Source organism: Pelophylax lessonae (genome assembly GCF_965119305.1).
Source record: "Pelophylax lessonae genome assembly, chromosome: 1".
In the NCBI taxonomy this organism is placed as follows: domain Eukaryota; kingdom Metazoa; phylum Chordata; class Amphibia; order Anura; family Ranidae; genus Pelophylax; species Pelophylax lessonae.
In genome coordinates this window covers 578,185,235-578,199,264 of record NC_138768.1, presented here as the reverse complement: position 1 = coordinate 578,199,264, position 14,030 = coordinate 578,185,235, and the positions used below count along the sequence as shown (strand labels likewise).

The 14,030-nt window shown below is 43.7% G+C and overlaps 1 protein-coding gene across 1 annotated transcript in view; it reads left to right on the top strand.

The window, feature by feature from the left end:
- The window catches only part of PARM1 (prostate androgen-regulated mucin-like protein 1), a gene marked incomplete at its 5' end in the record, with an annotated part of 131,194 nt that overhangs the window by 85,638 nt on the left and 31,526 nt on the right, over nt 1–14,030 (top strand). Inside the window, one exon of the mRNA XM_082243569.1 lies at nt 632–1,384. Within this exon, the coding sequence (XP_082099695.1) occupies nt 632–1,384 (753 nt within the window). The remainder of the gene's footprint in view (nt 1–631; nt 1,385–14,030) is intronic.

Below are 14,030 nucleotides of genomic sequence, written 5' to 3'. Positions count from 1 at the left end.
CATCGTCGGAGACTGGACCGGATCGAGTGCTGAATAGGTACAGCGATTTTTGCTTTACAGGGTTAGATAGGTTAGGTTTAAAATGTGGCAAAGAGTAGGTTTAGCGTTAGTTAGGTTTTGCATGGACTTATTTAACTTCAGATTTAGGTAAAATGCTCTTTACTTCCTCCTGTAAGTGAGCTGTCTTAGCCCCAGTTCACACTACAGCGATGACAGACATTGCATGCGATTCGGAGCGCACTGCTCTAAAAATCACATGCAATGTCTGTGCGATGTGAATTCAGCTATACAGATTGTATGGCTGAATTCACATTGGATTTGGACAGAACATGCACAGGACCATTTTTTGGGTCCGCAGCAGAATTGGATTGCATGGTGGTTCACACCAATGCAATCCAATTCATGTCCAAACTTTCAGTTCGCACTGCGATATGCGAACTGATCTGGGGGTGTTGTTAACTTTGTATTGAAACCCCCAGCGATTTGCATATGGCAGTGTGAACTGCCTGCGTTCTGAATGTGATGTGGATTCGCAGGGTTCCCGCTTTGCATATATGTGAACCGAGCCTTAGTCATTGTATTTCTAAACATTTGTTTTGTGTTGTTAATTGGCTATATTTTTATTTACCAGGACTTGTCCATGGAACAAATGTAACAGATTCAACCCAGGACACAGCGCTGGTCTCAACTGCTTCTGTGACAACAGAACCAACTGTTTCATCGGTTTCGATACCTGTGAGTTTACCTGTGGAAGAGACATCCACACTTGCTGGTAATACCGCAAGTCTTTCACAACAAACGACAACAGCAAGTAGCAATAGCAGTATTGTAACTACGCAACAAGTAATAACTACAAATACAAATGCATCAGAGGACCAAACGACTACAGATATCCCACCAAGCACAACATCTCTTACCGGATCAAAAACGCCAGAAACAACTGTTTCATCCAGCACACCCGAAACTTCAATGTCAGTTAATCATACAGATGGATCTATAGAAACTACCAATGAGACATTAACAATAACTCCAGAGATGAGTACGGAATCTGTAACTGCTATACTTAATACAGAAACAACTACTGGAAATGAGAACTTTACCAAGCCAAATTCAACGACTCCAAAACCATCTGAAACAGTGTCTACCATAACAACAGGTAATACAACTACGACTAACATTGCCAAAACTCAGACAATAGAATCTACTGCATCAACAAAAGTAACAACAAAACCTGACAAACTTACTATTGCAACTGACAAAAGTAGCACATCTGCTGCAGCAACGGTCAAAAATGAAACACCTAATTCTCCGGGTGACAAAGAAGCTTCTGAAAAACCAACATCAAGCCAGAGTAACTCCGAAAAACCAAAGGCACTTAGTTCAGGTGAGTGTTATTTTAAAGAGAAACTAAACTCTGAAAGCTGTGTCCAAAAAAAAAGGACAAATACAAGTCGCCAGTATTGTCTTCCCCCTCCCTCCTGCTGATTTTTCCCATAACTGACTTACCATACGGCGCTGTGTCTCTTGTGTGGAGGGGCCATTTTGACAGAGGCAGTCTTGCTTCCTCATGTCATGGGACAGAATTAAGGAATTTACACCCAAAATTATATTATAATAAATAAACAAACACCTAAGGGCTCTTCCACACGGTCCGCCTCCATAGGCAGATCCGTGCTGCTCAGCGAGGATCGATCCGCCGATCCCCGCTGAGTCGGCGGATGACAGCTCCGTCTCCGCTTGCAGTGCGGAGAGGGAGGTGTCACAGCTCCCGCTGCTCTCTATGGGGGATCGGATGAGAGCGGACCGCCTGTCTGCTCTCATCCGATCCGATCCCTGGACTGGTGGAAAAATAGGATTTCCATCCGTCCGGATTTCACGGACAGGATCGGATGCGGATGGCAGCGGGTGTCAGCGGAGGTGTCTCCGCTGACATCCGCTGCCCCATAGAGCTGCATGGAGGATCCGATCAGATCCGCCTAAAAAACTGACAGGCGGATCTGATCGGATCGCCCGTGTGAAAGAGCCCTAAGTGAGTTTACACACACATTTTTTTTTTAACCAATTTAGCCCCAGAAGATTTGGCTGCTCAATGACCAGGCCACTTTTTCAACTTGGCACTGCGCGAATTTAACTGACAATTGCGCGGACGTGCAATGCTGTACCCAAACAAAATTTACGTCCTTTTTTTCCCACTAACAGAGCTTTCTTTTGGTGGTATTTGATCACCGCTGCGCTTTTTATTTTTTGCGATTTTAATAAAAAAAAGAGCGAAAATGTTGTGAAAAATTGACATTTTCTACTTTGACTGTTAAAAAATATCCAATATATTCAATTTTTGCGTCATATATTTAGTTCAAATGTATTTAGCGACATGTCTTTGACAAAAAAATTCTCAAAGAGCGTATTTTTTCCACTTTAAGACCGGAAGATTTTACCCCTTCCTGACCAGGTCATATTTCCGGATACGGCACTGTGTTACTTTAACGGACAATTGCGTGATCGTGCGACGCTGTACCCATCCTTTTTTTCCCCACAAATAGAGCTTTATTTTGGTGGTATTTGATCACCTGTGCGATTTTTAATTTTTGAAAAAAAGAGCGACAGTTTTGAAAACAAAAAACAATATTTTTCACATTCTGATATATAACATTCCCAAAAAAAAAAATAACATTTTAGGCCAATTTGTTTTCTGCTACATATTTTTGGTAAAAAAAATCGCAATAAGCGTATTTTGATTGGTTTGTGCAAAAGTTATTGCGTTTATTAACTACGGGAAAGATTTATGTCATTTTTATTGTTTTTTTTTTGTTTTTTTTTTTACTAGTAATGTCGATGATCTGCGATTTTTAGCGGGACTGCGACATTGCGGCAGACAGATTGGAACCCTAACTGACATTTTTGACACTTTTGGGTGGACCAGTGACATTACTACGGTAATCAGTGCTAATAATATGCACTGTTACTGTAATAATGACACTGGCAGGAAAGGGGTTAACCCTGTGGGTGATCAAGGGGTTAACCTCCCTGGCGGTATGATTATGTCAGGAATTCTGTACCAAAAGCGGTACAATTTTTTTTCATGGAAATTTGGCGTTATGTATTATAGGCCTACAATTCTTAGTAATTACTGACTTAAACCTGACCAAAACAAGAGTCTAGTAGACATCCCAGATGTGATAAATGTGAAACACAAACGCATGAATTATAATCTAATCAATAATATAATTTTATTATATTATATATATATATATATATATATATATATATATATATATGTATATATATATGTGTGTATATATATATATATATATATATATATGTATATATATATATATATATATATATATATATATATATAGATATGTGTGTGTGTATATATATATATATATATACATACATATATATACATACATACATACACATTATATATATATATATATATATATATATATATATATATAAAAATGTTATGTGTTTGTGTTTTGTGAACGCTCAATGTTTGAATTTCCCTCCCTAGTTCCGCTCCCATGCAGCATTGCTGCTGCAGGGAATGGAACTAGGAAGTCATCACACAGACGGAGGACGGCTGGCGATCACAGCAATGGGAGTTCATCGCTGGATCGCCAGGAGAAGGTAACAGACCGCTGCGCGCTCTCTGCCCATCCACCCCGAGCGTGGCTCGGGGATACCGATCCTAGCATGAAAAATCCACCCGAGTCACGCTCGGGTTCACCGCTAGGCAGGTTAAATGTGAGCCTAGGGGAGTGATTCTAACTGTGGGGGGGGCGTGGCTTGTGAAATTATCAAAGAGACCTGTGTTCCTATATAGAAGGATCACAGGAGCTCTATGATCATTCCAGGGAGAAGAACGGCCAGCTGTGTTTACAACAGCTGACTGTTCTTCCCTCTCAGCGGGGAGCGATCACAGGCGTCAGGCGGCAATCGGAGCCGCCTGCCCCGTGCTTTGGAGTCTCTGCTGCCGAATGGGGGTAACAGCGCGCCGTCGGCGGCACGCGCTCGCCCCTTAGCTGCAGGCGCGTGACTGACGTAGGTCTATGCCGGTTCGTACAGGAGGCCTGCACTGCCGCTGTAAAAAGGCGGCGGGCAATTGGGAAGCTGTTAAATACCCCTGGATGGGGGGTCTGGAATATTCCGGCGGGACATTCAGGTGGGAAAATTGAGCGGGAAGAGGTCATTTCACCCCAGAAAAAAGGTCAGCTAACCTATTCACCCCGGAGACAGTGATAACTTTTGGGCGGGGAAGGGGGTCACTTGACCCTAGGAAAAAGGTCAACTAACCCTCTCCCCTTAGACAGTGAGGTCACTCCTCTCACCCTGTGTTCAAAGTCAATAGGAGACATTGAAACTGCCCTGCTCCTGCCACCATCCTGTGAGGAAGAGGGGTGCTAGAAACTGCTCCCCTTCTCCCCACATTCCCTCCAGCAAGGAGAAGTGTAAGCAGAACAGAAGTGACATCACCAAATCCTAAGAGACTAGGAGTCAGTGCCTGAGATTTCTCACTGCTGATATACAGCTGGGGCTTTAAATGCAGGAGTGTCTAGTGTAAGGGATTACTCATTGGTAGGCGTATGGGTGACCCCTTTGGGGGTGCGTTTTCACAGAGATAGCCGATTAGAGGTTGAAAAACAAGACTGATTTATTCATGCAATTTACTTAACACAATTGCAAGCATCAAAACAGCCAAAATAAAATAAAAGACAAAATAAATCCTTGCCTCTGTGGGCGGCTACCTTCTCACAGCTGGAACCTACCTAAGAAGTCTTTCCAACCTACTGTTGGACCGACACTGCTGATCCTACAGCAGACACTCAAATGTCCATTTGTTTGCTTTTCACACAGCACAAACATTGTCCATTGAACATGTCCCTTTACTCTTCACACTCTTCACATGGAACACTTTGTCTTCTCACCTTTGAGACGTCTTCACTCGTGGTTACCCTCCTTAGCTTCACATCGCTTTAGGGGGTCTTCTCCCATGCTCACCAGCTTGTCGGGAGGCACACATCCGACTGTCCCCCTCTCCCAGCCCACACGGCGACAGGCGGCAGCAGTCCTTCTCCCATGCCCACACGGCGTCGGGAGGTACACGTATGTCTGTCCTCCTCTTCCCAGCTCACACAGCGACAGGAGGCAGCACTCAATAGATTTTCTCTGGACAAATTATAGAGTCCTTGATCTCCTCATTCTGAACAGCTGAATGGTTTTCAACTTCCTGCTGGCTCTCTCTGCAGCCAACACCCTATAGTATCAGTGAACTTTCAAAGCAGGTGGGAATGTGTCTCCTCTCAGTGACTACATTCCCAGATTTACCTGACTTCCTGTCACACTAGGTATTCATCAAGCAATGCGCTGCTAAATTTCAAGATAAATTTAAGACATTTCAGATTTCAGATTCACCTAAAGGAGTTGTAAAGTCAGAAGGTTTTTTATCTTAATGCATTCTATGCCCAGAGATGTCCACGAGTCCCTCGGCCATCTGGGACTCTCCCTCCAGAATTACTGAGACACAGCTGCGGCGCCATTGGCTCCTGCTGCTGTCGACCAAAGTCAGCTGGCCAATCACTAGAGAGAGGGGGCGAGGCCGAATGGCAGCTCCGTGTCTGAATGAATACACAGAGCTGCAGCTTGGCTCAGGTGCCCCATAGCTGCTTGCAGTGGGGGCACTCAACAGAAGGGAGGGGCCAGGAGCAGCCAAGAGGGACCCGAGAAGAGGAGGATCGGGGCTGCCCTGTGCAAAACCAACTGCACAGAGGAGGTACGTATAACATGTTTTTTTTTTAACCACTTGCTGACTGCTCACAGTGATCCTACTGCGGGAGTGCGGCTCTCCTGGGTCCAGCGATGCCTCCCTCCCCCGATCATCATGGAAACGGTGAGAAAACCCGCCTGTTTATGTAAACAAAGCAGGCAAGTCTTCTCAGTGATCAATAAATACCACAAAATAAAAACCTCTTAATAGGTGAATGTGATCCTCTGCGCTGACCGGATGTACATAAAATGCAAGTGCTGCTACTTCAAATGTCAAATATAAGTAAATAAAAGTTCAACACAGAAATATAGTCCAGAGAAGTTTCTAGGGAACTCTTAGTAGCGCAATAAAAGGAAAAAAACCTCTTATGAGAAAGTGTCTGGTGCGCTGTAGACGCGGTCCGCGGTCCCGCTGTGAACACAGAGCGCCCGGAAGCTCCTTCCCCCTCAGTGTATAGTAATTAGTGGACGCCGTATAGCCACGACCGCGTCTACAGCGCACCAGACTCTGGAACCACCAGTATTCTGCCAGATATGTTCGTCTTAAAAGTGAGTGTGATGAATTATGTTTTATTGTGAATAAAATTTTAAAACGGTATCACGCTATGGGAGTGCTTTCTATCTCTTTACCCATATATTGCCAATGAGAGGAGGAATCCGTACAGGAACCGGGATTGCCAGGATAAAGTTGGTTTCACCCTTATTTAACCCATGCTGTTTCTGCCTAGTCCATGAGAGTGGTCAGGCATGTTGTTCTGGTGAGTGAGATTTTTGGCCATATCCCAGCACTGGTGGTGGTGGTACCCTATGGTGGTCCTGTTATCAGCACTATTTAAGGATCCCTCATATCTTGTGGCTTATTAGAGACTGTGTTGATATGTTTACATATCATTAATCATTGGACATTGAAGCACTTCTTGCACTTTCTCATAAGAGGTTTTTTTCCTTTTATTGCGCTACTAAGAGTTCCCTAGAAACTTCTCTGGACTATATTTCTGTGTTGAACTTTTATTTACTTAAGTCTTCTCAGTGACAGACAGGAGGAGATCACAGGATTCAGCATAGCTGAACCTGCGATCTCTGTCTGTGTCACAGAACCCCCCCCCCCCACACGTCAGTAAGCATGAGGCATACATTTAACCCCTTGATCACCAACATCATTCTTCAGTATTACAGTAACAGTGCATATTTTTAGCACTGATTACTGTAGTAATGTCACAGGTGCCCCCAAAAGTGTCAAAAATGTCAGTTAGGGGTCCAATCTGTCCGCTGCAATGTCGCAGTCCTGCAGAAAATCGCAGATCGCTGCCATTACTAGTAAAAAAAACAAAAAACAATAAAAATGACATAAATCTTTCCAATAGTTAGTAAACACGATCACTTTTGCGCAAACCTTATCGTCTTATCGCTTATTGCGATTTTTTTTTTACCAAAAATATGTAGCAGAAAACAAATTGGCCTAAAATGTTAAAAAATTTTGATTTTTAAAAAAAAAAATTGAGAATGTCATATAGCAGAATGTGAAAAATATTGTTTTTTTTTTTTTCAAAATTGTCGCTATTTTTTTGTTTATAGAGCAAAAAATAAAAATCGCACAGGTGATCAAATACCACCAAAAGAAAGCTTTATTTGTGCGGAAAAAAAAAAAGACATACATTTCGTTTGGGTACAGCGTTGCATGACCTCGCAATTGTCCGTTAAAATAACACAGTGCCGAATCGCAAAATAGGGCCTGGTCATTAAGGGGGCAAATCCTTCCGGTCTTAAAGTGGTTAAGAAAAAAAAATGAGACTTTACAATCACTTTAACCACTTGAGTACTAGCCTGAAATACTCCCTTATTATTATTGCATTGGTTAGTTTTGTCTGCTGTGATAATTTGACTGACAGTTACTATGCTATGCTCTGTAGATTTATATCAATTTTTGAGACAAAGTTTTAATATGTTGCTATTTAATACCTCCTGTTTTTTTTTTACTATGAAAAAAAAAAAAACATTTTGAAAAAAAAAAGTTTCCCCTACTTTCTGTGAAAATACCAACATAGTAGAAAAACCCTCCAAAGTGACCCTTTTCTTGTAAAGTACACATCTCAAGGTGATCAATTTTTTTTTTTTTTTGTCACAATTTTGGAAATAAAGAAACATGCCAGTACTGGTGGGGTTAAACTTGAGAAAGCTTGAGAATGGTACACTAGATACAATAAATGTACAGGTCATACACAGAGGAAGGAGGAAGTGAAGGGGTTAATGTTCAGATGTGCAGGGTAAGGGAGGCAAACGGGTTAAAATACAGGTCACATGGAGATAGTAGGTGTAGGAGAGAAGGGGTGGGGGCATGAAAGGGTTAATAAAAACCCATCCGTGAATGATGCTGCTGCTGCAACTGCTGGTCCATTCATTTAGTTCCTGTTCACAAGTACTCCATCTCTCTTCTATCCCTGATGTAAGGGGACGGGGAGGGATTAGCATTGTAAATAGTACCATGCAATCACAGTGATCACATAGTACCCAGCCAGTCCAGGCTCGGACAAGATGGTGACAATAAAGTCGGGATCCGCCCACATGCCTGGCCCGACACCCGGCTCAGCCTCTTAGTGAGCCACTGAGAGCCTGAACCAAACACTCCTGTCCCCTCCGCAGCCCAGCGCACCAGTGAACGAAGGGGAGGGGGGCAGAGCAGACAGCGATGACTGACAGTCACCAGCTCTCTGCTCAGGGAGCTCTGAGAACCGAGCGATCGGCGGTGTTTGATCGCTCAGTTATCAGCTGGCGGGGGACAGATGCAGCATCAGATCTATGCTGCATCCACATAGGTAAGTATGATTATGAAAAAAATAAATAAATCCCATACTTCTCTTTTAATGCCTATACGTGGTCTTGTACAGCCACCCCTGCATGCGCACTTCCAGATGGGACTGGATCCAAGTGCACTGTAAGCATCGGTACAAACCAACAGCCCAGAATCCTGGACGCCAACCCACTCCCCTCCTCTCTTTTCCTCCCTTCTTCTCCATCTTCCTCCCTAACAGATTGAAGACTGTGCTGTCCCTACTAAATATTTAAACGCATGATATATTTTTAGTTACACTGGTCCAGCTTGGACCAATCTACCTATGTAGACACTATACCTGGCCCATGCCCCTACAACTTGAAATCACTGAAGTAGACATGAACACAAAAGGTTGGTCACTTGGCACAGGCGCCATTTTAGAGAATGCTTATTGTTTATAGTTTTAGATAGAGTGGAAAAGTACATCTGTTAGGTTATTATTATTTTTTTTGTCCCTGTTGGGGAAATGCCCCCTCATTTTCTATCCTAGTGACAGGGGGTTGAAGGTACAGAAAGTTGGGGGCTGCCTCTCGAGGTTTAGAACCTATTTTGGTCTTGAATGCCATCTGTGTCTTCTTTTCCCCGTGACAACTGTTCTCCTTATTTCTTCTTTTGGTGTCATGGTGACTGGAGGTAAGTGGAATTCTTCTTGGTTAGGACAGTAAACTCTGGGGTGTGTATTGGGGGGTGCCCAGTACAAAGGTTCATATTCCTCAGAGGTCTTTTTGAAATGTCTTTTAAAAATGTTTATTGGTTAAGAGCATCAAATACAGCCAATGTGTTTTGAGGGAAAGTCCTACCCCTTCCTCAGGGCTTAAGCAGTGGATGTTATTAGAGCCACGATGAGATGCAATAGGAGACTTGTGTTAGGGTTTTATAAATATTGTCAAATCTGAACGGCACTATGACCTGCTCTTAACCAATAAACATTTCAAAAAGAGTAATATGAACCTTTGTACTAGGCACTCCTCAATATGAACCCCAAAGTTTATTATGTGCTGAACTCTCCTTTTGTTGCAATCAGAGAGGACCATAACATGGTCCATCCACACTTGCTGCCAAATCAAGTACATGTAGGTGATTGACTTCAAATGGTTATATCGGGATGATGTCTTCAGCTACAGGCATCATCCCATTTTCTTTTTTTTTTTTTCTGCAGGCCATTGGCTTTTATGTAAAAGCCATCCTAGCGAGTAATTAGCAACTGGATGGCTTTTACATGCGACAGGAGGAGTCGACCCCCTCCCGCCGCTGGCCAGTGATTCTCTGGGATCTACCATGCCACTGGTGAGCCTGGAATGAAGCCGGCTTACTATAGAGCTTGTCGAGGACCAGAAAGTCCCTGATGAATTTTATGGCATAGGAAACCGGAAGCTACGAGCACTTACGTCACTTCTGAGTTCCCCAGATGTAAACAGTGACATTTTTTAATTTGGAAAGTGTCTGATCACACTGATCTTGCTGTAATCAGATGCTTTTAGGGGTCTCATAGACCCAGATCTCCCCATAAAGAGTACCTGTCACTGCCTATTCCTTGTGACAGCAATAAAAATTATAACAAATTAAAGAAACAGTATATAAATAAAAAAATGTAAAACATTTTAAAGCACCCCTGCCACAACCCCTCCCTGCCTGTGCTTGTGTGCAAGGACTAACGCATGAGTTGGTCCTGCATGCATACGTAAATGGCGATCACACAAACATATGTGAGGTATTGCCGCAAACATCAGTGCGGGAACAATAATTCTAGTACCAGACCTCCTGTGTAACTCTAAACTGATGACCTGTAAATGCTTTTAAAACTTCACCTATAGAGATAAAAATTTAAAGCGTTAGCTATCTATTTACTCGGCATAACACCAACTTTTATATTTAGCTAAAATGGGTATTATATTGTGTTTGTGTGCATTAAAATATATTAAAAAAATGCATTTGAAAAACCACTATATCGTGTGCAATAAAAAATTTAGGCCCTGTGCACACCTCAGCGTATTTCAACTCATAAAACGCTCATCTCTGAAGTCTCAAAATGCCCAACAAGCAAAATCCCATTCATTTCAATGGCCCCTGTTCACATATGAGAGAGGGTGGGTGACAGAGAGAGAGAGAGGGCGGGTGACGGAGAGAGAGAGGCAGGTGACGGAGAGAGAGAGGCAGGTGACAGAGAGAGAGGGCGGGTGACAGAGAGAGAGAGAGGGCGGGTGACAGAGAGAGAGAGAGAGGGCGGGTGCCAGAGAGAGAGAGGGCGGTGACAGAGAGAGAAAGAGAGAGAGGGTGGGTGACAGAGAGAGAGCCGGTGACAGAGAGAGAGAGGAGGTGACAGGGAGAGGGGGTGGCAGGGAGAGAGGGGGTGACAGGGAGAGAGGGGGGTGACAGGGAGTGAGAGGGGGTGACAGGGAGTGTGGGGGGTGACAGGGAGTGAGAGGGGGTGACAGGGAGTAAGTGGGGGGGTGACAGGGAGAGAGGGGGGTGACAGGAAGTGAGAGGGGGTGACAGGGAGTGAGAGGGGGTGACAGGGAGTGAGAGGGGGTGACAGGGAGTGAGAGGGGGTGACAGGAAGAGGTGGGGTTGACAGGGAGTGAGGGGGTGACAAGGAGAAAGGGGTTGACATGGAGTGCAAGAGGGGGGTGACAGGGAGTGAGAGGGGGGTGACAGGGAGTGAAAGGGGGTGACAGGGAGGAAAGGGGGTGACAGGGAGTGAGGGGAATGAGAGGGGGGTGACAGGGAGAGAGGGGGTGACAGGGAGTGAAAGGAGGTGACAGGGAGTGAGGGGGGCTGACAGGGAGAGAGGGGGTTGACAGAGAGTGAGAGGGGGTGACAGGGAGTGAGGGGGGGGTGACAGGGAGTGAGAGGGGTGTGACAGGGAGTGAGGGGGTGACAGGGAGTGAGGGGGGGTGACAGGGAGAATTTAATTTTAAAAGATTTCTTCTAATTCTTCTGGCACCTGAGAGGCCAGCCAGGCCTTCCATCGCTGCAGTACATCCATCCACTGCTGAACTGCCTGGAGCTGCCTAGAGCAGCCGACTGGTGATAATGTCATGTGGGCGGAGGCGGAGCCCTGTGATGAGGGGAGCCGCCTATCACACGGAGCTCCGACACTGACTGTCGCCGCCTGCCTGGACACACACAGAGAGCTCTGGGATTGGAGCGGGTGGGGGCTGAGCGGAGGAGCTGTAATTCACTGCTACACTGCCAATGTTTTTGCGCCCCCCCTCGGCCAGCGCTCCTGGCGGGCGCCATTCTGGCCAACCCCTCTGTACGCCCCTGGTAAATGGAGCCTTAAAAACCCACCATTTTATTCTCTAGGGCCTCTGCTAAAAAAATATATATTTGGGGGTTCTAAGTAATTTTCTAACACAAAATACAGAATTAAACAAAAAGTGTCTGAAAAAGAATTTCTTTAGTAGTCATAAAATTCACAATTCATAACATTAGATAAAATTCATGATTTGGAATCCCTGTTGGATATTTATTTATGGCACAATAGTATTGCCCTTCTCCTGCAAACAAGACATATTTAATTTTTAATAACTGTCATCCTTCTGAAAAGATATTGTAGATTAGGACTAGTGCCAAAGTCAATAAAAGTGTGACTGCGTAGTGTGCAACTTTCACTGAACCTTTCATCTATTGTCATATAAAACAAACACCAAGGCTTTTATTACTCTGCTTCTGTTCAGCTCCAGTGATGACCAACCTGCAAATTAAAAGAGAATCAGTATGGTGAGACACAGGAGCACACAATCCCCCAGAGTACACACTAGCAAATAACTAAGAAATTTGCCTTCATAATGCATGCTAAGACTGTGCTGGGGGAAATAGACGCTTTTAGTTTGAAGAATAACTAAACCCGAACAAACACAAATATATTATATTGAAGCTTACAGTTCTTCGCTATGGTGGCTGCATTCGTTTTCTTCTTTTTTTTTTTTTCAAGCTAAGACCATTTTTAGCAAGTATTTCTGGAGAAATGCCACATCCTTGTCACTTCCTATGAGCTAAGAAACATGCTTGTCTAATACATTTCTAGGACATCACACAGTGTGTGAAATTCTTAAATACAAAAATAATCTTGGTGCAGTTTTAGATCATTCGATACCGGGATCACGTTCATCAGATCTAAGTAGGCAAAACGCTGATAAGGAAGTCAGTAACCAAACTAAGGGTCACATGCTACAACGACAGTGTCTGTGTAGTTTTTTTTAACTGCTTTAGCCCCGATTATTTTCTACTTTCACACCGAGGAGTTTTTCAAGCAATTTTGAGTTAAAAAAAAAGCACCTGAAAAGCTCAAGAAAAATTCTTCCCATTGAAATTAATAAATTATTATTATACTTATTATACAGGATTTATATAGCGCCAACAGCTCTTTACAATATGAGGGAAGACAATACAGTTACAATACAATTCAATACAGGAGAAATTGGTACTAAGTAAAAGTCTTTTTAAATAAAATAAATTGCACCAAATTCATAACGTTTGGAAAAAGGATTGCAAGATTGTTTTGTACCATGCAATCCAATGCAGGCAAATGCAATGCATTTGCAACCTGTGTTTGGGGTATCGTTGAGATTGCACTGACACCACAAACACAGGTTGCAAACACATTTCATTTCCCTGCATTGGATTCCATGGTACAAAACAACCATACAATTAGGTTGCAGTGAAATTCCAAAATTGGTGCATGCATGACTTTGGTGTGATTTGAGCCTATTCAAAATGAATGGGCCCAAATCGCACCACCCTGAAACACATGTGAATTAAACAGGAACGTGGGGTGGTTCCTGTGTTATTCATATGCGGATCAAATTGTGAACTGAGGATTAATCAGTCCAGCCTGGCTCTGGCCGCCATGTCTATCATGGTTGCCAGTGCTAGGCTGGACTGTCAGTAACACAACAGCAATGGAAAACTCAGCCCAGCCTCAGTCAATGCCATTAACCACTTGAAGACCAGGCCTTTTCTGACACTTCTCTCTTACATGTAAAAAACTGTATTTTTTTGCTAGACCCCCCAAACATTATATATTTTTTAGCCATAGAAAATAAAATGGTGGTTGTTGTAATTTTTTATGTCACAGGGGATTTGCGCAGAGGTTTTCGAAACACATTTTTTGTTTTTTAAAAATAAATTTCAATGAATTTTAATGTGGAAAAAACTTCCTCGGTAGGGGTCGCCTAGGGGTCGGTAGGGACCCCTACCGAGGAAGTCAAAGGAGCATTACGCTCGACGTAACGCGTATAGGGGGACGGAGCGTGCGTGGCCGACGCAGAGTCTCTCTCTGGTAACAGATCGCTGACATCGCTTATTCAGCAGGCACGGCTGAGTGCCCAACAAATGTGAGTTGATCTGCCTTTCTCTAATAAAGCACACCCTTATTAGTAAGCAGAGAGCACTAGATTTCTTCATCTGTTTTTTATATGTCCCGGGA